The following is a 21,328-nucleotide window of genomic DNA, read 5'->3' as shown; positions in this document are numbered from 1 at the left end:
AAAGAATCAACAGATTGCTCAATAAGGTAAATAATCAGTTGCATCCCTTCTTGGATTTGTTTTGCTCACTGATCATACTTTCTTCCGGTACAACAAGTCCAAAAGAAAAAAAGACTACAATACACACACACACACACACACACACACACACACACACACACACCTCTTGCATTGGTAACTCTAATGTATCAGAGCTTCTTTCTCTCGCGTTCGAAACGGTCAGGGAATTAGCTGCCCTGTGCGCGCGCGCGCTTTAAGCCACGGGTCCGGGATCGCGCGAGGATTGTCTCTACCATCTCAGCTTCTCGTCAGGCTGCGCACCTCGCGCGTCTTAGCATCCATCTCCATAGCGAAGCACTGATCCTCCACGAGCACTGGTGAGTCCACGTTATTCTTTTCTTGAATGTAAAGTAAGTGTGATTTAAAAAAAAAAAAACGACATTTTACATATTTTACTCTGTCATTTATTTGCCCTGCTGTCGGGTTGAAAGTGTCTTTTTGCACTTTGACACTTAATAATTGGAATTATAGCTGCTTGTGTGGACGTTAGGATTACTCCATAAACAAAGCTTCCCCTGTTTAGTGTTGAAATCCCCCGATAGCTGTAGGGTCGCGTGCCAGGGGCTGTTTTGTTTTTTTACCTCTGACCATCTGGGTGCACACAACTGTTGTGTCCATGAACGATTAATTAAACACATATCGAGTAAACAACTCCTGGAAATGCTTGAGGATTAATTAGTCAAAATGGAATTTAATTAGTTTATTGTATGCTGTTTTTTAAATACAAATGTACAGGCAGGTGTACCGGTTAAAGTAAAACTCACTGAAAGTAGCCTACAGGTGATTTGCACTTGTATTTAATGTATCACTTTAAGCTAAAGTCTTTGTTAGTTTTAAAACTGTATGTTTCCTTTGATGGCATTAGAAAGGAATGATTTAGATGTTAAAATTAGCAAAGAGTAATCTGCTGTATCCGGACAGGCCCTATTAGACCTTTCGCCTGTTGCCCTTTGCCTGGTTCTTTAGGGTGAGGGTGCAGCTGGCTCTCCTGCCTGTCAGAGAGCTTACGAGCCTTTAAACCCCGAGCAGAGACACTCTTGGATGCATTTGCGCATTCCTCTTGTGCCGTCTCTATAGTGCAGAAACGATATACAATTATAACTAATGCCTAATACTCAGGCATTAGTTATAATACCTATGAAGGAAACTAATAAGAACATCTTATAAAGCAAAATATGATCCATTTTGATGTCCGGTAAAGTTCTATCTGCAAGGAGTGTTTTTGGAAAAATTAAATGCCCCTAATATTTTAAACTAAAATGTTTTCTTGCATTGCAAATAATGACAACATTTTGAAATTCATTATTTAATTGGTTTATTACACTTTAATGATAATTGTCTCCTTTCTTTAGGTAGATCTATCACTTTATTTGACAGAGTAAACTTGTTTTTGATAGTTAGACATTAATGTAAAGATATATCATGCCCAAAGAACAGCATAAAAACGTTTGACAAATATCATGAAGGAGTAAAACAACAGTCACAGACACAGTTTTCCATATGGAGAGTGAATAGTAAAAAATAGGAAATAAAATCTACAAGGCATGGTAGTCTATCTCTGATGTTCTGGTTAATTGATGCTTAATTAAAGTCTGAATGAAATGTGCATTTATTTTTGATTCACAACTTGAGCTGTGTAAGCATTCTTTGAGACAGCATGAAAATCAGCCATTACAGGAAAGGTATGACATTATAGGCAAAGTGACAAATGCACCACGCGTTGAGAATCTTGCTAACAACATATGAGCTCAACAAACTCAGACCTCTATGTTTCTCCAAACACAACCAGTGTACTCGTACTTATTCTGTACAGATATGACTTTAAAACACATCGATGACACTCTCATCATGGGATGCAACATAAATCTGACTAAGAGATATGAGGACCAAAATGCATATTTGTGTGCACAGAATATAACAGTTTTCCAAATGTGTGTTCCTTTATTTCTTAATAACTGATATTTCACCTCCTCAGTCCTTTACAATACTTTAAAAAAGTCTCATAAGGAAAAGTAATTATTTTGTCTATTTGTTCACCAGTCATGTTCACAACAATTAAATGTAAAAGACGGAAAAATAGAGCTTTAAACGTAACTTGGTGTTAATGAAATGTTTATGTGTACATTGGATAGTGTCCATACTCAATATTGTCAGCATTTTACATTCTTTCTGTTTTCATTTATTGTCTGGATGTGCATGCCTGATAGATTGCAAATTGTCATAATTTGTTTTATGATGGTTAGGTCAAAGGTTTCAGCAACCGCTGACCTAAATATCACTGTTTCAAGATGGATTAATTGTTACATAATCCCCTTTTGACCTGCTGAACCCTAAGAGATATATTCTCCCTTTCCATCTTTGCTCTGTGTTTGCCCACACATTGTAAAGTGGGATAATCAGGGATGTGGGGGGGGTTGTAAGGAGATTGACGCTTGAAGCACTCTATATGTACGCTGATCAGTTGACTGTTGGTGTAATTGTTTGTCTCATGGCTCTTGAGCGGATAGTTTTAAACTTAGCATGGGACAGCTACTGAATGCAACCCCCTTTCTCTTTCACCCACAATAAAACCTAATGATTGAATCTGTATGGCATTTTGACCAACAACATGTGTCTAGATTAGATGTAAAGGCTCAAATATTGTATGTGTATATTTCCCATCTTACAACCTGATCAGTTAAACGACCCAAACTGTATGATCACTTAAATTGACACAAGTGCATTCAAAAATGTTTAATTTAAACATTGCAGTATACATTTCCATTCCTTGTTGTGTGTAAAAGTTTTGAATTTCAAACAGAATTAACAGTAACAGATAGGGGTGTGAAATATGGAGTAAAAGTCACAGATAGATTCATTTGAACAACAACACAAGATGACAGCAAAATGTGAAAGATGTATCTTGTTTATAAGAGTATGTGTATTAGGGAACAGATGTATTATTTCATTACCTAGAGCTCAATTAATGTCACAATACTCCGCCAAAAATAAATGAATGTGCTTCCGAGTTGTGGTGTCACATGCAGAACACGCACAGCTAGGGCACCAAACTATCTATATAACAAAAGGCTCATTGTAATTAAATTAAATCCATTAAAACTATGCTTCCTGGTAACAGTAGTCTTATCCATTTAGCTGTTTCCAAACTTGGAACAGTTGAGAAAGTGAATGGCACATTTTAGGGTGATTAATAGTGTTATTTTTTGCTCTTAAAAACACTTGTTTGATATTTTATGTCTGTGGATTCTAGCCCTGGCATACCCATGTGCTTCTGTTAGTGTGAGACTTAACTTCTTGGTTTCTCTTTAACACTTCCGTTTTCCGGAGAATGAGCCTAGTGACCAAATTACCTCAACAGATTGTAAACTGTGCCGCTTGGATTGCAGGGTGAGCTTAATCTGAGCCTACAGCTTCAATTGGGTAAAAAACAGAGGAGACAGCTTAACTTTGACTTACTTTGCCAGTCTGTAGCAGCTACTACTGTGATGTTTTTCAAACACAATACTAAAAAGTCAAATTGACCTACGCTATAAAATGTATATTTCTGTCTCGACATAAACAATCAAAATCAGAGGTCCTTATCATAGCTTCATAAAAAAAGAAACCCTGTTCATTCAAAGGAATACGCATCCTAAAATAAGACATGAAAAGAAATGGAAGCAGATTCCTATCAACAGAAAACACAACTAAATAAAAAATAATTACCAATAAGTAAAACATTGGGTTTCCATTTTTTCCCCAATATGACATTGATGGGCTACACAATAAAGTAAAATGCATACAATCAGTGACTATGGTTTCAGTAAGACACACTTCACTTTAAAAGGTCACAAAAAGTGAAGGCACCATTGTGTTTTAATAATATAATCTAGCTGGGAGTAATGGTGCCTGCATTAATGGATTATTTCTTTCCATTAACAGACACAGAACTGGTGATTGTCCCAATTTCTGAATACTGAATTCTTGTTTTTCTGTTCATGTACCGACAGTGATGAAACGGAAAAGAACGTGTGCCTGTCACCACAGAAATGAGTGAGCGGTCTTCCAGTCACTCAGTGAAGCTTGTGTCCTTGGCCCAATCACTGTCCCAGCTTGGGTTTGAGGCCGCCAATGGAAGCCCCGTCAGCCCCCCCGACGATGACGAGCCCCCTCCTCCGGTATGGACTTCTATGAATTTAACCTGTTAAGCCCGAGAGACCCCGGTACCGGGGCCCTCCCGCAACATCTTGCAGGAAACAATGTCTGAGGGCATGTTCATTTAATAAACTATGAATGTTTTATATCCATGTAACGGGAAGAAACTCATCTAACTGATAATATTTTTTTTTTTTTTTTTTTTAAAACCACAATGCTAACGCTCAGCCTCTGAATTAGCAACGAGCGAAAAATGCTAACAGATTAATGCACCGAAATTCACTCATAAAACCTTATTATTTATCTTTTCTGCACATCCAACACATCGATCTGATCGTGAGATGACAGAATCGATGGGTACATACGTTATCACTCTATGATACGAACTTGCGACTTTATAAACAAAAACACACATCAAAACATGTGGCGCTAGGTAGCTAAAAACGCTAACATGGTTTACCTGTGTCGTAGTCTGGTCAAAAGTGGTCTTCAATGGCATTAAAACGATAAAAACGCTGCTGAAGTTAATCCATAGGTTAATCCAATGTGTCTGTGTCCCTTTGAAATGATTTCTGATAATCCATAAGCATTAAAACTGCTTTTCCGTTTCCAGATGTCAAAGCTAGAGATAGGTTCGCTCTGATGCAAAACTGCATGCGCGAAGCCCCCACATTTTTTTCTTACCATGTGTGTGAGTGGGGAAATTCCCCTTCGATTCTATTGGCTCTAACGGTCAGAAAGAGATGTCAATCACCAAAATCGACCAATGGGTTCCAGAGAAACGGTAAAACCCCCATTTCCACCCAAATCACCTCAGAGGTGGAGTTGTTTTTGCTAAACCTCTCTAAAAAGGTCAAATGTCACTTGTTTTGCATCAATCTTGATACAGGGTACTTATTATATGTTGTACTTTGGATTCCTAAAGCTTTTAGTCTACCTTACCATCATCCAATAGTAGTTTTCACTATAAGTAAAAAAGAATTTTTGGACGGACACCATAATTTACAGTTTTTTACTATGTTCAATCTGAATTTTCTTTAAAATAAAAAACATCTATATTGATTCTGACTTTTCTACATCCAACTCACAGGTTTATCATTACTTTGAGAAAAAAGACTATTAATTTAACCCTTTTAGAAGGGAAGATATGGTCATTTGTTCTGGGAATGTCATTTTCGAGCCTGAGACCTGAAAAACAGGCTCAGGGCTAAACAGGATAAACAGTCCCATCCTGAATCCTCAAAATCACACAACAATTGATTACCTACTTGACATGATCTTTATCAAGTACTACCTACATTCCCAATGTGTAACCCTCACCACTGACCCCATACATCTGTGTGCTTTTCTGCATTTCTCCAGGAGTCCGGCATCGAGCTAGGCCCTGGACTATTTTTCTCCGATGGCAAGAGAAAAGTTGACTATGTCCTTTGCTACAAATACAAAAAAAAGCCATCCAAAGCACGCCTTTCAATTATCTCCAATGGGACTGTGCCCGTTTCGATTACGGGCCGCTGTGAGGTGGAGTCTGGGGATGGAGGTGCTCCTGCAGGAGAGGTGGAGGAGTCAAAGCTGACTGAGGAGGAAAAGGCTTTAATGAGGGAGGAGTTTGAAGCGGGTCTAATGGAAGCAGGACTACAGCTACAGCGTGATAAAGAGGTGCGTTTCTGCTTTTACAGTCCTTTCAACGTGATTATTTTTCATCTGCTACACACTTCTATAGACGTTTATGGGTCAGAGCTGACCTTAAGTGATGTGAACATAAATCCTGTCATGGACAGCTGCCAAACAGGTTGAGGGGAAGATTGAGCTTGTCCCTTAAAACTGGAGGACATGCCCGCACTCTGGTTAAAAATAGCCTTTATTACTTATTGGTGATATATTATAGGATGTAATAATAGTTATAATAGTCGAAATTACAGTAATAAGTATGTTGTATGTCTTTTGTCGTGTACATTATATAATATCTCCAAGTGTGTTTGTTTCCCCTATGTCTGTGAATATGTGCATGTTAATGTGTGTGTCTTTGTGTGTGTGTTGGCGTATGTGTTTGTGAGATGGTTGTATCTTAAATCAGCTGCTGTTTTGGTTGAGGATTAAGAACACTCGCCATGAGTCTAAAGCCAAAGGCCAGATTATAGGGCCTTATTAGAGAGTGATCCACTGCTCAGAAGTGTGTGTGCTGAAACATGAGTGCACAGTGGGGGAGATTGGTGGGTTTAGTTGTTGATTGAATGGGTGGAAGGGGGCACTCAGTGGTCACTGTGTACTGGACAGTATGTCTATCTGTCTGCCTGTGCTTAAATACGATAAGAATCACATTTTTGTAACTGAGCTGTGACGGTTTAATCCGTTTACTGTTGTGGGTAGTGTTGTTTGTTTGTGCTACAGCATCAGGAAGTTATTTTACATCATACTTACATCATGATTGTACAATTTATTTTGTATAATTCACTTTTCAACCAAACTGTGGACATACTTTTTTTTACCACTACTCATTCAAAGTGGTAAAAATATTAATCTTTGCATCAAAATGATTTCTGATCAGAATGAGGTAGCTTAATAGAAGTGTATAGTGTCCAATTATGGGTGTTCATGTTGTTGTCGGAAAATTGCTGGTAAATTGCTGGTGACACACAGCATTAGAGGTGTTGGTTGAGCCTGTGCAGTGGTAGCTGCCTTGCATTGAAGTCATTATAGTAATTGCATGGGCAGGTTATAATTCTGTGGGCCATAGAACAAGGTAATAGCTTGTCACTTTTCACATGATCAAAATTGATAACTGGCTACAATAAGGTGGCTTTCAAGTACCTAGTTCAACATTATCTGCACTCATTTTCTATGCTTTGGAGGATTGGGAGGTTCTAGGCTTGACATAATGGGATTTCCTACAAAACAGCCTCATTATTACACAAAGTAGCATACTTACAGGTTTAGGGAAGGCTCATCTGGCTGCCATGGGTCAAGTAACAAGAGCATTACATCCAAGACAAAGGGAGTCAAAAAACCAGATACACAGTTAATCTATTCACAGAGGCCTGTAACCCACATCTAATTACAAATATACACAATGGTTGTAGTAATGCATTTTGTGTTTTTATTATGTTAATGTTTATCTGTGTGTACATTGGCAGAGGGCTAAAGGCATAGGGTTTATCCGGCTTCACATCCCATGGCCAATACTCAGTCGAGAAGCGGAGCTCCAGAAGATCAAAGTGGCTGTGAAGAAGGTCAGCAGCCATTTACATACCCTGGTTTTAAATGTTAAGTTGTATGTAACATGATTCTAACATTTGCAGAATAATTATTTGGGTGCACATAACATCCCCTTCAAAAAAATGTAATGTGAATAGTGATAACCGAGATGTGTGTAGTATGCACAACTTAGTGTTAGAATCAAACCTTTTCTATGTGTGTTTTCATTGAGCAGAAGTGTGAATTGCGGAAACGGATGGGAATTGCTGGGATGTGGGATTCCATTATGAACAAAATCAGCACACCGTTTCTCCCGGATGTTCCTGACTGTGAGGTCCAGAGAGACTCACAGACACGTGTCCACTTCAAAACCCTCAAACATCCTTTTATCAGAGACAAGCTCCACCTGTGAGTACCTGTCTGTCACACACACATGCACACATTTCGTGGAAGGGAAACTAACCCACTTTATCCGCGCCCTTGGCTGGGGACACACATGCCCTTCAGTTGAGTCCTGATAAGTGATTTAGATAACACCCATAATATCCAAATCACCTGCAGGCTGTGTGCTTACATCATTCTTATCATAACATGGTGGAGCTTTCATGTAAATTAATTTTACTGTTTGGCCTACTGAAATGCTACTGGGTCACAGCAAGCTACAAAATACACTCAACAGTGATTTCCTTGTTGTTACCTGATTTATTTGATTAACAAACACACACAAAGACAAAATAAACACTTTTATTTGGTAAATGTGAAAGTGAGTGAAGTCTGTTGTTAATATTAATCGCTCACATTTTGGTCTTTGACTGCTTCCTGTCATTTCCTGCAGGTATGACATCAAGTCAACAGAAACCTTATTTGACAATGCAACACGCAGCAGAATAGTGAGTACAGAAAAAAAAATCCAACAAATGTTATGTAAGGAGGAATATTTATATAGTTTTGATTTATATGTAGTTGAGCTTTCAACATTTGGATTTCCTTTTTTTGTGTTTAGGTGGCTGAGATTATTTCCCGCACTGTCTGCAGTCGAACTTGCCAAACCACTGGTGAGGTCGAACTTTAGCTGTGGTTTTATTCTCCTTTCTTATATTGTTCATATGCACATTCATGCTACCTCTCAACATGTCTGTGACACTGCGTTGCACTTCCTATTTTCTAATTAAGGCATCAACTCATTATTGGCTCAGGGTGTCTACGACTCTGCCTTCCCTCTGCATGATGTGAGTACAACAGAAAAAGCTACTTCACTTGACAATGTGAAAGTACATGTGCATATTCTTTATGTTAAGGGCCTTATTGATTTATATAGCACCAAACATAGACAAAATACTGTTCTTAACCATTGTAATTGCTGTAATTATGATTTTGCATCAAATAAAGGCAGTGAATCTCTATATAAAGGGTTCTTTTTTTCTACAGGGGTCGTTCACAAGGAGAGGGCGTAGAGATCAGCGAAATGACAGACAGGTGAGTTCAGTGGACCCAAATTGGTCTTAGACTAAATGTTCTCAAAAAGCCTACTACAAATATTGGTGGGATCAGTGGAGATGGTACCTGTCACTTTTTAAGGGCAGGAACATGTAATGTAAAGTGTTCAAAGTTAAATCAACAAAGCACTCTTTTAAATGTATAATGCCATTTCCCTCTCAAAGCATGACTTTGAGAGGGAAATGGCAATGAAACCGCTGTATATTGTCAAATTAAATCCAATCTGCAATTCAATTATCAAGTGTCAACTTGTGATTTATTCTTGTGTCATGTGCTTTCAGCTCCTCCATGAAGAATGGGCCAACTATGGAGTCATGTATAAATACCAGCCGGTCGACTTGATCAGGTATGGAGCAGTTAGTGAGAACAAAGACAAAAAGTCTTGAGCTACAGCTATAGTTGGGACTGCAATGCAAACACTCTGTTCTCAGGGTGTTTTAACTAGAAAGCTCAAGTCTTAAATGTAAGGGATCTAAATAAACAGTAAGCTACTACTGAACCTACCATGAAGTAATAGTTTTGTTAGCATAATGTTTTGACATTAGCCTTCACTGGGATAATCTGGCCTTTAGCGTGGACACTGTTTACTACTGTGGAACAGGATTGGACCATAGGCCGGCAACTAGTTCATATATTTGCTTCATTTCAACAGGAAGTACTTTGGAGAGCAGATTGGGTTGTATTTTGCCTGGCTCGGTGTCTATACTCAGCTCCTCATCCCCCCCTCTGTGCTGGGCATCATTGTCTTCCTGTACGGTTTATTCACTGTGGATACCAATGTGCCAAGGTAGGCAGATTAAAACACTCTAATGGATCATTATCAGAAGTACACTATTATCGCCATACATGTGGTCACATTATTGTCTTTGCTCAGCCAGGAGACATGTGATGACCACCATAACATCACCATGTGTCCACTGTGTGACGGAGTGTGTGACTACTGGCTCCTGAGCTCCGTCTGCTCACTGACCAGAGCGTCGTACCTGTTCGACAATGGAGTAACTGTCCTCTTTGCCATCTTCATGTCTCTGTGGGGTAACTAATCATTCAAAGACACTTCCTTGATCATGTTTATTTCTATAGTCCAGCTTAGAAGCAGTGGCAGTGAGAGTATGAACACTTGAATACAGCACTACGAGAATCACTGATAAAGATATCTGATTTATATCAATATCAAGCTACTCAACTGCATGTAAATGTACTGTAGGCCAAACGAGTTGACTGTTACATGTTTGTATCAATTCTAGTCGAGTACATTTCTGTATTAAGGGAATACTTTACCCCCAAAATGATAAATTGTATATCAATTACTCACCCCATGTTATCTTAAGTACATTTCTATTATTTTATGTAAATTATTTCCGCATTTAACAACAACCAAACTATTAAAAAATCTCAGGCGAAAAAATCTCACAGAACTTGTACAGTATAAATTAAATGTTGTGTGTTCAGACTCATCCTAACTATTACCTAAACAAAAAGCATTTTCTTTACAAAAACTAACCCCCTATTTTAAAAATAAAGGAAATACTTTTGGAAGTCTTTTGCAGGTTGAATAGTGAATTATAAGACATGGATTATGCTGGATAAGATGTATGATGGTTTTTATAGATTTGCTCTTGTTAAAGGTGGGGTAGGTAATTTTGGAGAAACCAGCTCGAGTGCGCTAGAATTTGAAAATACACAGCCGGAAAAAATCTGCCACTTCCTTACAGAGCCCCTCCTCCAACACACACGAACGCGCACATGACCAATGAGGGCACGAGATAAGTTTGTGCACAGATGGAAGGCTGACAGGCAGGTAGGCCATCCAGTTATTTTAGCCAAGCCGGCTAAAATGATTGGTCGTACTTTTTACAGTACTACTGCTTCCACAGATGAAATTTTTTTATGGATTTTTTGTCAAAGCACTTAAGATATTCATTGCTATCGGGATGTTAAGAGCATTCCATGGAATATAACAAAAAGTGTTTCTGAAATAAATGACATACCCCACCTTTAAATGCAGCAAACATTTACTTTCATTAAGAGTTTCCTCTGTTTTTTGGATTCTGCATTCAATGTGAGGGTATAGAATAATTTGTTTTCTCACAAGCCAAAGCTAACAGGGGTTGAGTAATGGATCTACAAATCATCATTTTGGATGTAAAGTATATAAAACATTTGCTTCATTTTGTTTGCTGTTAAGGGAGGCTCATAATACTCCATAACTAAAACATTATTGCACACTATAAGACTTTCTTGTGTAATAAAAGAAAAGGGGAGATCTTTTTGTATTGTAATGATTGTTATTCCTTCTGTGTTTGTTCTTGTAGCTGCCTGTTTCCTCGAGCACTGGAAGAGGCGCCAAATGTGTCTGAAACATATGTGGGACCTTACAAGCCTTGAGGATGAGGAGGTACCAAAATAGATTCAAGAATACACCCACACTATTTTGGAATAGTGTTAACTGCTTGTCATTGAGAGTATCCATGTTGTTCTCCATGTTGTAAGGTCAGAAAGTGTTAACCCCCTGGCCCAGGTGGAGCATAATGACATTTGTTGTTTACCTTGCAGATTATCATTTGTGACAGAACAGTGTCAACATACACATTTACACTTGACCATCAGAGCACTAACACGGCTCTTTACCCTGCTAATGGCTGTAATGGGATTGCTCTATTCTTAAAGGCTGTGATTGCTAGTGACACTGCAGCGTTAAATTATAAACACTCCCAGCGTTGCAGCACCAATACAAATCTCTCTTTTTCTCTGTCTCTCTTTATGTATTTCTGCCATTGCTGCTTATAGGAGCGAGTCCAGGTGTGTATTATAAATCATGTCTTTCAGAAATATCTTTGTTTGAATATTTATTAGCAATGTATTTGGATAACATATTTTGAGTTGTCCAGGAGAAGACTCTTTTTAAACTTTACTGTGGTGGGTCTTATAATAAGATATTGTATAAAAAAACAGCATTTTATTGATTTTGGAAAATAAATTCCAATCAAAATCAGTCTGATCCCTTTGATCAAATCTATGTTTTTGGGTCAAGGTCCCTGAAGAAACGTGATTCTGTCCAGGTGCAGGCCACTAATGACATCAAACTGCTAATGTCATGCAGTTTTTCAATCAGAAATGTCATAGAATATAGCTTTGTTGTATAGGTCTGTCTAACCCTTAACTCCGTAGCTAGTGACCAAAGTCAACACACTAAGTTGTGGTGTGAGGGTTCTTTTGTGTGTGTGTTTTACCATGTGCATGTGTGTGATGCAGGAGGAGCTGAGGCCTGAATATGAAGAAGCTCTGCTGGAGAAAAAAGCAAAGGTGAAAGAACTGTCAAAGAAAAAGGTATTGTTTCTGGGTTTATGTTTCAGATTCAATTTTATGATTTGTGACACCAACTGAAGTGACAGCTTCTAACACGTTTCTCACTCTGTTTTGACTTGCAGATGGCTCAAATTGGGGATGGTATAGATGGAGAAAAAGACCAAATGCTGACCTCACAGGTATCACTGCACCCTTCTGTGTGACTTTATGTCGAGACAGTTGCTAATGGGAGACGGCAGGGCTGTTACAAAACGTGCTTCATAGCAACATTATCCATACCAGCATTAATTACAGCATGTCTGAGTTTTTATTCTAAATTAAAGTTGTAACAGACTGTCTGTATGAGTTCATGTTGGTGAACAAAAAGGAAACCACCTTCACCTCAAGTGGATGGTTGACGCCAAAGCTGCTTACCTTCCTGAGATTAGCTCAGATTACTGATAGAGAGAGAAAAAGGGAGGAGGGAGAGGAACAAGGGGAGGGGATTTCTGTCCTATCAGGCGGTAAACATGCACCTGGCAGACAGAAACCATAATGTCCTCAAAACCTGTGCTCAGCATTAATGTACATCCCATGCTGTTCATGCATTAAAGTGTGTGTGTGTGTGTGTGTGTGTGTGTGTGTGTGTGTGTGTGTGTGTGTGTGTGTGTGTGTGTGTGTGTGTGTGTGTGTGTGTGTGTGTGTGTGTGTGTGTGTGTGTGTGTGTGTGTGTGTGTGTGTGTGTGTGTGTGTGTGTGTGTGTGTGTTTGTCTTTGTACCCAATTAATATGCATGTGTTCTCGACAGCTTGAACCAGAGTCCCTGGAGATTGAGGATCACCTTTCAGGGTATCTCATCAATGTGTCCACTTTACTACTGCTGGTACTGCATTTACATTCCTCCTCTTATAATCACATCAAACATTATATAATGATTACAGTCATTTTTGGTGAGAACAGTGTACAACAGAAATATTCAGCTTTGTCCTTCTGTCATTGTTTGTCTATTCACTTGAATCACTTCCTCACTGTTAAGCATATTATATCTATTATTTTCTCACAATGACAGTGTTAATAGCAGTGACCCAAAATGTGTGCTAGCAAAATGTTTTTCTCTGGAAACAATTTAACTTGTTCCAGACATTAAAGACCATAAAAAAACAAATGTTAATTCAAATTCAACAGAAGGATAAAACTGCCCTTACAATAAAAGAGAGAAATCATAAAAATAAGAGTAGAAGCAAACAAAAAAATGCTAATTGACATGCACTTAAAATTATAAACATACACTGCTCATAAAGAATAGTCATTAAAAAAGCAATCCTATGTTGTTGTCTAACTTTAATATTGTGGGTATGTGTGTTGTGTGTGCAGATCTTCGCCACCTTCTCAGCAGTTTTCGGGGTGGTGGTTTATCGTATCTGCATGTTGAGTGTGTGGTCCATGAACCCTGACCCTGAAGCCAAGGCCAGCGTGAGGATGACCGTCACCACCACAGGCATCATCCTCAACATGCTCGTTGTTCTGGTGATGGAAGAGGTCTACGGATCCATCGCTGTGTGGCTGACTGAACTGGGTATTCAATATAATCCTGTCATTATGTAAAAACGCTTTAATAGGGAATTGTCACGTCTCACAATGTTGGGCTAATGGATATTTGCTGAACAAATAGACATATTTTTTTATTAAAACAAAACTATTTGAGCATGTAAGGCCTTGTTACTTATTTAGTTGACTCCTTTGGATGAAAATCAATCACTGTGATGCCTAACATGATGTGTTTACGTTTCATGTTTCTCCTTTCCAACAGAACTTCCTAAGACAAAGGAAGAGTTTGAAGAGAAGCTGATCTTTAAGTCTTTCTTCCTCAAGTCCATGAACTCCTTTGCACCTATTTTCTATGTGGCCTTCTTCAAGGGCAGGTGTGTGCCTCATACACAATCTTTTACCTCTCAACATTGTCTTTCCTTATTGCTTATTATGCAACATCTTTTCATACAGGTTTGTTGGGCGGCCTGGGGACTATGTTTACGTCTTTGGAGATTATCGCATGGAGGAGGTATGTTCACTTACACACATTAAAAAATGACGCGTATGTATGTACAGTTAATGTGTATCTGTGTCTTGAGCAAATGTGTTTTTTTCTTTCTACAGTGCGCCCCGCCAGGCTGCCTCATCGAGTTGTGCATCCAGCTTAGCATGATCATGCTGGGAAAGCAGCTCATCCAAAACAATGTATTTGAGGTTCTCATACCGTAAGTATATATAAAGATTTTAACACTTAACTTACAGTTCTCCTTTATTTATCAATCGTTGCTATCTTTGCTCTGACTCTGCACTCTGTTGTCATTTTTCTTTGCAGTAAGCTGAAAAAGATGTACAGAACGATACAGGAAGAAAAGGGAAAGAAAAGAGCAGCACAGGATGAGGATTCTGTAGCAGAAGAGAAGAGGCCGAAGCAACAATTTGACAAAGACTTCACCCTTGAACCCTATGAAGGGGTGACTCCAGAGTACATGGAAATGAGTGAGTCTCTTCTACTCTTTTGCTCACTCTAATCAGTCACTCACTACTGCAATCACACAACATGATTCTTTAACTTTGTGTGTTTTACAGTAATCCAGTATGGGTTTGTGACTCTGTTCGTGGCCTCCTTCCCGCTGGCGCCAGCGTTCGCTCTGCTCAACAACGTCATTGAAATCCGCCTCGATGCTGCAAAGTTTGTCACTGAGCTCAGGCGGCCTGATGCTGTGAGGTGTAAAGACATAGGTACAGATCACACATGAGAGCACGTCCACTCTGTCAGTCAGCCTGTGTGAATGTGAAACAAGCTATCCTTGAAATTGTAATCACTTTTTCCCTTAATCTTCTCTGCCTTTGTCTGTCTCACACACCTTTCCCTTTTCCTCTTTGTCTTTTTGTCTTTTTGTCTCTGTGTCTCTTTTCATGCAAATTCTATGTCCAGGGATTTGGTACAACATACTCTGTGGAATCAGCAAGTTTTCTGTCATTACCAATGTAAGTGTATGTGAGTGTATCTGTGTGTGTATATACTATGTATGTATCTACTGTGCCCATTAATTGGATGTGCACAACTAGTTACTTAACGTTTTGAATACTGAGTGTAGCTACACCGGTCCAATAAATAAGGCCACGAACATACTGATGTCTTTTTGACGGTTTATTCTCTCCCTCTCGCTCTCATTCTCCGAAGACAACGTGTAAACTATAAGAAATGAACAGTTGAAAGTTTACATTAAATCGTAACACCTAACACATTAGCAAAATCAAAGCACACACTAAATATTAACACACATATCACAAAAGAGAAACATTTACCGTGTGCGCCTCTTGAACCCTGTAGATTATGCCAACGGCATGCGTTGCCATGGCAATGCCTTCTGACTTGACTGTGGTCATGCGACTCACCGACCACATCCCAAATGTGAACCATTCTACATTTCGCTATCCAGATAATACTCTACATTTTACAATTGTCTAATTACACTCACATTTACTAAATCATAAATTGATAAGCAAGGCATGAACATCCAAATATAAACACTTCTCAGACCGTTACACTGAGTAATAATATATGAGTGAAATGTTTTGCTTTTGCCATATCATTGTTTTTTACATCATTTTGTTTTATTTGCATTTCATACTTAAAGCAACATCAATTAGTTCATTATTATATTGTTGCCCCTTCAATTCTACAATGCAAGTAACCCATACACAGCTGTCTTAAACATAGACATTATGTAACTTTACAGGTGCATGTGTATATGTTTTCAACTTTTGATATTACACATTACTATCACAAGTCATTTAAGGCATCATAAACGATTTTGAAGCTGTTAACATTTAAATTATTTTTAAGATAAAAATTGTGACATAATGTTGCGTTAAAGAGACAGAGGATCATCATGTGTAAAAAGGAGCGCTCTGGAGTGTCTGTGTAACAAAGAAAATATGTTTACATTCACTATTTCTCACAAAAATGCATTGAGTCATTGATGCAATATGCATTTTCTAAAACCTTTGCAAAATAGTTGAAATTATTTGCGTGAATACATTAACATTCATGTTTGCTAGCTGGCAGTCTCCTTTTCTCTTGACTTGTCAGTACTTTTCTTTGCACAACATACCAGCTATTTTATCAGTTGAGTAACAGAAAACCATTGGCAGGAATGTGGAGCCAATTGATCAACAAATAGTTTTTGCTGTATTTATACATTTTTGTTTTTGTTTGTAAAGTAACTAGCAATTATATCTATCACAAAACATATCATGAAAACCTTGATATATTTTAAATTAACTTGGTCAAAATTCTCACCAGTGTACCTTTAAGTCTAATATAATCCTATATGGTTGTATATAGCTTATCACCAGTTGATGCTGCAGCAGTAACTGGTACACGATGATCATATTACACTATTGTAAATTCATCACTCCTTGTTTGTCTTCCCAGGCGTTTGTCATCTCCTTCACGTCAGAGTTTGTTCCACGAATGGTCTACCAGTACATGTACAGTGAAAATGGCACCATGAAGGGCTTCACAGAGCACTCACTGTCCTACTTTAATGTCACCAACTTCCCACCGGGCAGTGCGCCCACCTCCACCCTCATCACCGGAGTCTCTATGTGCAGGTCAGACTGACTCTCTTATCCCTGACCTACCTAGGTTTTCCTTTAAATCCTGAGCCCAGCAGCTAAGCTCTTACTTTACCTAATTGCCAAACTTGACAGGAGTATTCACAAACTGTAAAATGTGGGGTTTACAGAAGGGGTTTTACGAAGGCAAATCCTCAGATTCTTCTCTGATTGTCAACCTTTTTTGATTTATGGTAGTGTATGATTCTCCTTGTTAATACACTGTCTGTGTTTTTCAGGTATAAGGACTACAGAGACCCACCGTGGGACTCTCATGCCTACACCTTCTCTAAACAGTACTGGTCTGTCCTGGCTGCAAAATTGGCCTTTGTAATATTCTTCCAGGTATACAAATATGATTTACAATGGTCCTAATATTAATGTCTAAAAAGTGTTCCCTGATCTCCAAGTCTTTCTTTTTCAAATCTAACACCAATGCAACCAACTGATATGTGGCTTTCTTTAATCGCATATGTGCACTGTAATTGATTTGTTATTTACTCATTCTTCACCATTGTTTTGTCTTTTTTGCCTGCACATGCATGATGTTATAGATATATATGTGTATATATCTTTGTTTGGAATGCGCCAAACAAACATGTCCTCTCCTGATACTGATTTGTACACATCCCCTCAGATTATCTGCTTGTACAGATTGAAGAAGATACTTTGTTTTTCCCAAATCTAAATTGTTAGAATTCTTTTTATATAAGCTAACAGAAAGCCAGGGATTTCAATGGTGCTCGTCTGGCGCCCGCTGTGACTGAATTAGTGTATCTGAACAGCTGAAGATCAATCATTAATGTCCCTCGAATACCAGGCGATGGAGCCATTAATTGATGTAGATGGCAGATGGTTAGGACCACTGACCTTCTTCTGCAGTTATTAAAACCTATAAATATGAACCCTTTGATGTGTAAGCTAATATAATCTAAAAACGCCACCTGTCTTTTCCCCTGCAGAACTTTGCAATGTTCCTCAGCATGTTGGTGGCCTGGATGATCCCAGACGTGCCGCGATCTCTGCGGGAACAGCTGAAGAAAGAGAACATGATGCTGATGGAGTTTCTGCTGAATCAAGACCAAGGAGCACGTGCCAAATCTCACTCCCCCGAACACTCAATCTCCTGCTATCCCGCCATAGAAATTGTGGTGGAGGAACCAATGGGAAAACTACAAGAGCCGCAAGTGGAGGAGGACGAGGACGAAGAAAGGGTTGAAAGCAATCTGGATGGACTCAGAAGTAACAGTGACAGTGATCTAGAGGTTGGGAGGTCTTCCGAAGAAGTTGAAGAGAAGGGAAAGGAGCAGCAAGGAGAGGAAGGAGAAGATAAAGGTGTAGTAGAAGAGGTAGAAGAAAAAGAGAAGGAAAAAGATGAAAAGGGGGATACTGAGCAAGAGGTAGGAGAAGAAACAGTCGAAGGAGAAGAAAACAAAGGGGACAAAGTGGAAGTAGAAGAAAACAAAGGGGACGAAGTGGAAGGAGAAGAAAACAAAGGGGACAAAGTGGAAGGAGAAGAAAACAAAGGGGACGAAGTGGAAGGAGAAGAAAACAAAGGGGACAAAGTGGAAGGAGAAGAAAACAAAGGGGACGAAGTGGAAGTAGAAGAAAACAAAGGGGACGAAGTGGAAGGAGAAGAAAACAAAGGGGACGAAGTGGAAGGAGAAGAAAACAAAGGGGACGAAGTGGAAGGAGAAGAAAACAAAGGGGACGAAGTGGAAGGAGAAGAAAACAAAGGGGACGAAGTGGAAGTAGAAGAAAACAAAGGGGACGATAAGGGAGTAGAAGAAAACAAAGGGGACGAAGTGGAAGGAGAAGAAAACAAAGGGGACGAAAAGGGAGTTACGGAGACGGAGGTTCATTTTGAGGAATTTACTGTGGATCTGGACGCCTTCATGAGTCAGCTGGGTCTGTTAGGTGAGAGGAGAACACGTGCTGTGTTGGTGGTCTTGCTGTTTTGGGCTTTTGAGCTTCATTTAGCACTACATGTCTTATCATTTGTCATCCTTTCTGTAAAGTAATGTTGTCCTGTTTATAATACATTTCTGTATTTCTCGTCCTCTAGATGATGAGCCCTTACCAAGCACAGCCAGAGAGACAGAGCTCCCCCGCTCAGAGTCCAAACAGGAACACCAGAAGGAGCAGATGCCTCCTTCACATCCATCGTCTAAAAGAGGCTCATCCCTGAGTCTGAGTGGCTCCAGGGCAGAACTGACACCATCAGATATTGACACGAGGCCGTTCTCCTTAATTGCTCCTCCTCCCAAAGAGCAAGTCTCAAGGGCCAAGTCCAAGACCCTGCCTTCTCGTCAAAGAGAGTCGGAGGCTTGTTACAGCCTGCCGCGGCCCAGCCACTCCACCAGCCTCACCAGGCTCCAGCAGGCGGCCACAAGTATTCCCCTGGTCCCACTGGGCTCTTCATTACCAGCCTCAAGCAACCAATTATCTCCCCCCCACAGACCTGTGTCACCATCACCTCCTCATCCTGCGGAGTCTCTATCGGCCCAGCAGCCCCAAGCCCCCATTGAACTATTCGCGCTGAAAGGCCCCCCCCCCTCAGCAGCCACGCTCCAGGGGCAAAGCCCGGTGCTCCACTCTGCCTCCCCGACAGAGAGCCCCCGGTCCTGAGGAGAGCTCCATCAAGCCTAGCCAGTCCACCAGCTTTACAAACCTGGGGGACCGCATCCCCCCCTCCCCCAGTGAACTGAAGCACAACTCACCAGTATGAGAGAGCTGGAAGGGAAAGGGACAGAGGGGGTCAGAGGGAGGGGGAGGACTATCCAGATTAGCCCCTCTGTGACTGGAGCCTCACCCCTCCGTCTGTCCTCCCTTAATACCTGGGGTCTGAAGAGTAACCACCTAGAAACACTGAGCGTGCTTTTATCCACTCATAGGTTTAGGGCTGACAAAGGGAGTGCTGGACAATTCAGAGAAAGCAGCTCTGAAACTCTCCCTCTCGTGCCAGAAAACATTACCACTGGAACTTTGACTCTTTCTATTCCTGCTGACTTTTTTTGGGGTTTGTTTTTTTGTTGGTTTATTTTCACAGCTAAATAGCCACTGCTCCTCTACCATTTTCTGTCCCACACATGCAGCAGTGCTGCCTTGCAGACCAGAGGAAGATGGAAATATATACAGCACCGCTAGTTTCAACACTTATGCCTGTAGATACCGTTTATTTCTAGAGGTTTTGATATATAAAAAAATGTGATTTATAATAAATGAAGGTTTTTAATATCTGTTTTTTTGTTTGTTAACACACAAGGTAATAAGATTTTTTTATATTGCATTCAGTCTTGGCAACTTAGACACAAAGGCTTTTATTTCTGACATCAAATGGGGAAATTATTTCTTGCAGTTCATTTGAACAAATTACCCATATTCAGCTTATAAGAAGAATACAAAAATGAAGAAGAATAAAGAAACATCAAATACAAAAAAGGCATTAACCCAGCACTCACGACACATTCCCAAAATGTCGCTAATGAATCCTAATCGGGAGAAGAAGGCAGCGTCAACACTGAAAGGCTTATTGATTTGTTGCTGCTGCCCCCCTGTGGTGTGTGCTGAAACACTGAGAAATGATTTGGTGTCCTTCTTTGGTGTCCTGTCTTTAGATATCGAAGCTCAGTGATGTTTGCTTTCATATCATTCTCAAACCTGACAATACCAAAGTTCTCAGGCAAAAGAAGAAGAACCCCTTTAAATTGTAATTACTTGCTGAAAATGTTGCCTAACAAAAACTTAAAAGGGTAAACGTTGTTATTGTAACCAAGGTTTCGTGAGTTTTTATGATATTTTTGTCCCAGACAGCTGTGCAATTTTTGCAGAGTGAAGTTTCACTCTTTCTGTTTGTGTACGAAAGATCCTTTTTCTCCTCTATCCATAACCTGCACTGGCTCCTCCTCCCCTCCCCATCACTGAATGGGGCCTTTGTGGGGGCTTCCCAGCATTCCAAGGGAATTCTTGCAGGTGAGGGTACACAAACTATCCCACTCTTTAACAACTGTGCGTCACATTTATATCTAAAAATACTCAAATGCTCTGTCAGGGCTGTCCAGCGCTGAGCTAACCTCACTTCAGAGGACAGGTTGCAACTTCAAGGGTGTGATCACAGCAGAGAGAGTGGGAGGGGAGGATCACTTTGTTTCTATCCAGGTGAGACAACGCATGCATTCGGAAAAAAACAACATGCCTACTGCAGCCTGATGCCTCACACAATGAGGTGCATCGTACAGATTAGGGAAAGCATTAGCTGAAAAGTGAATTTGCATTATTTTGGAACTTTTGAGGCCGTCTTTGAAGAAGATTGCCACAAAAGCTGAAATAGTGAACTTATAGGGTCTATATAGGGCTGTTATCTGGAGTGGATTAGTGAAGTACATAAACTGTGTGAGTAACAGGCTACACACACACAGAGGTCCCTGAACATCTCAGTGGGAAGGTGAGTGTGTCTGTGTGTTTCAATGTGCATATATAAATTGATTTATTTTGTTAACAAA

At 39.8% G+C, this 21,328-nt stretch overlaps 1 protein-coding gene across 1 annotated transcript; it reads left to right on the top strand.

The window, feature by feature from the left end:
* Window positions 1–308: 308 nt before the first annotated feature.
* LOC117491257 (anoctamin-1) lies at window positions 309–20,048 on the top strand. Its single transcript, XM_034141147.1, is given in 29 exon segments — window positions 309–377; window positions 4,050–4,217; window positions 5,557–5,853; window positions 7,329–7,424; window positions 7,625–7,797; window positions 8,225–8,279; window positions 8,393–8,444; window positions 8,563–8,618; window positions 8,818–8,865; window positions 9,168–9,232; window positions 9,539–9,673; window positions 9,761–9,921; window positions 11,202–11,284; window positions 11,677–11,688; window positions 12,142–12,216; window positions 12,318–12,374; window positions 12,982–13,056; window positions 13,548–13,749; window positions 13,984–14,095; window positions 14,175–14,232; window positions 14,328–14,428; window positions 14,536–14,699; window positions 14,790–14,942; window positions 15,139–15,191; window positions 16,645–16,823; window positions 17,066–17,171; window positions 17,789–18,743; window positions 18,892–19,373; window positions 19,375–20,048. Coding segments are annotated over 28 exon segments (4,314 nt in total). The 5' UTR covers window positions 309–377; window positions 4,050–4,088; the 3' UTR covers window positions 19,555–20,048.
* Window positions 20,049–21,328: the final 1,280 nt, after the last annotated feature.

This window comes from Trematomus bernacchii, unplaced genomic scaffold, assembly GCF_902827165.1.
Source record: "Trematomus bernacchii unplaced genomic scaffold, fTreBer1.1, whole genome shotgun sequence".
NCBI classification, from domain to species: domain Eukaryota; kingdom Metazoa; phylum Chordata; class Actinopteri; order Perciformes; family Nototheniidae; genus Trematomus; species Trematomus bernacchii.
This window is presented reverse-complemented; position numbering and strand designations above follow the sequence as displayed.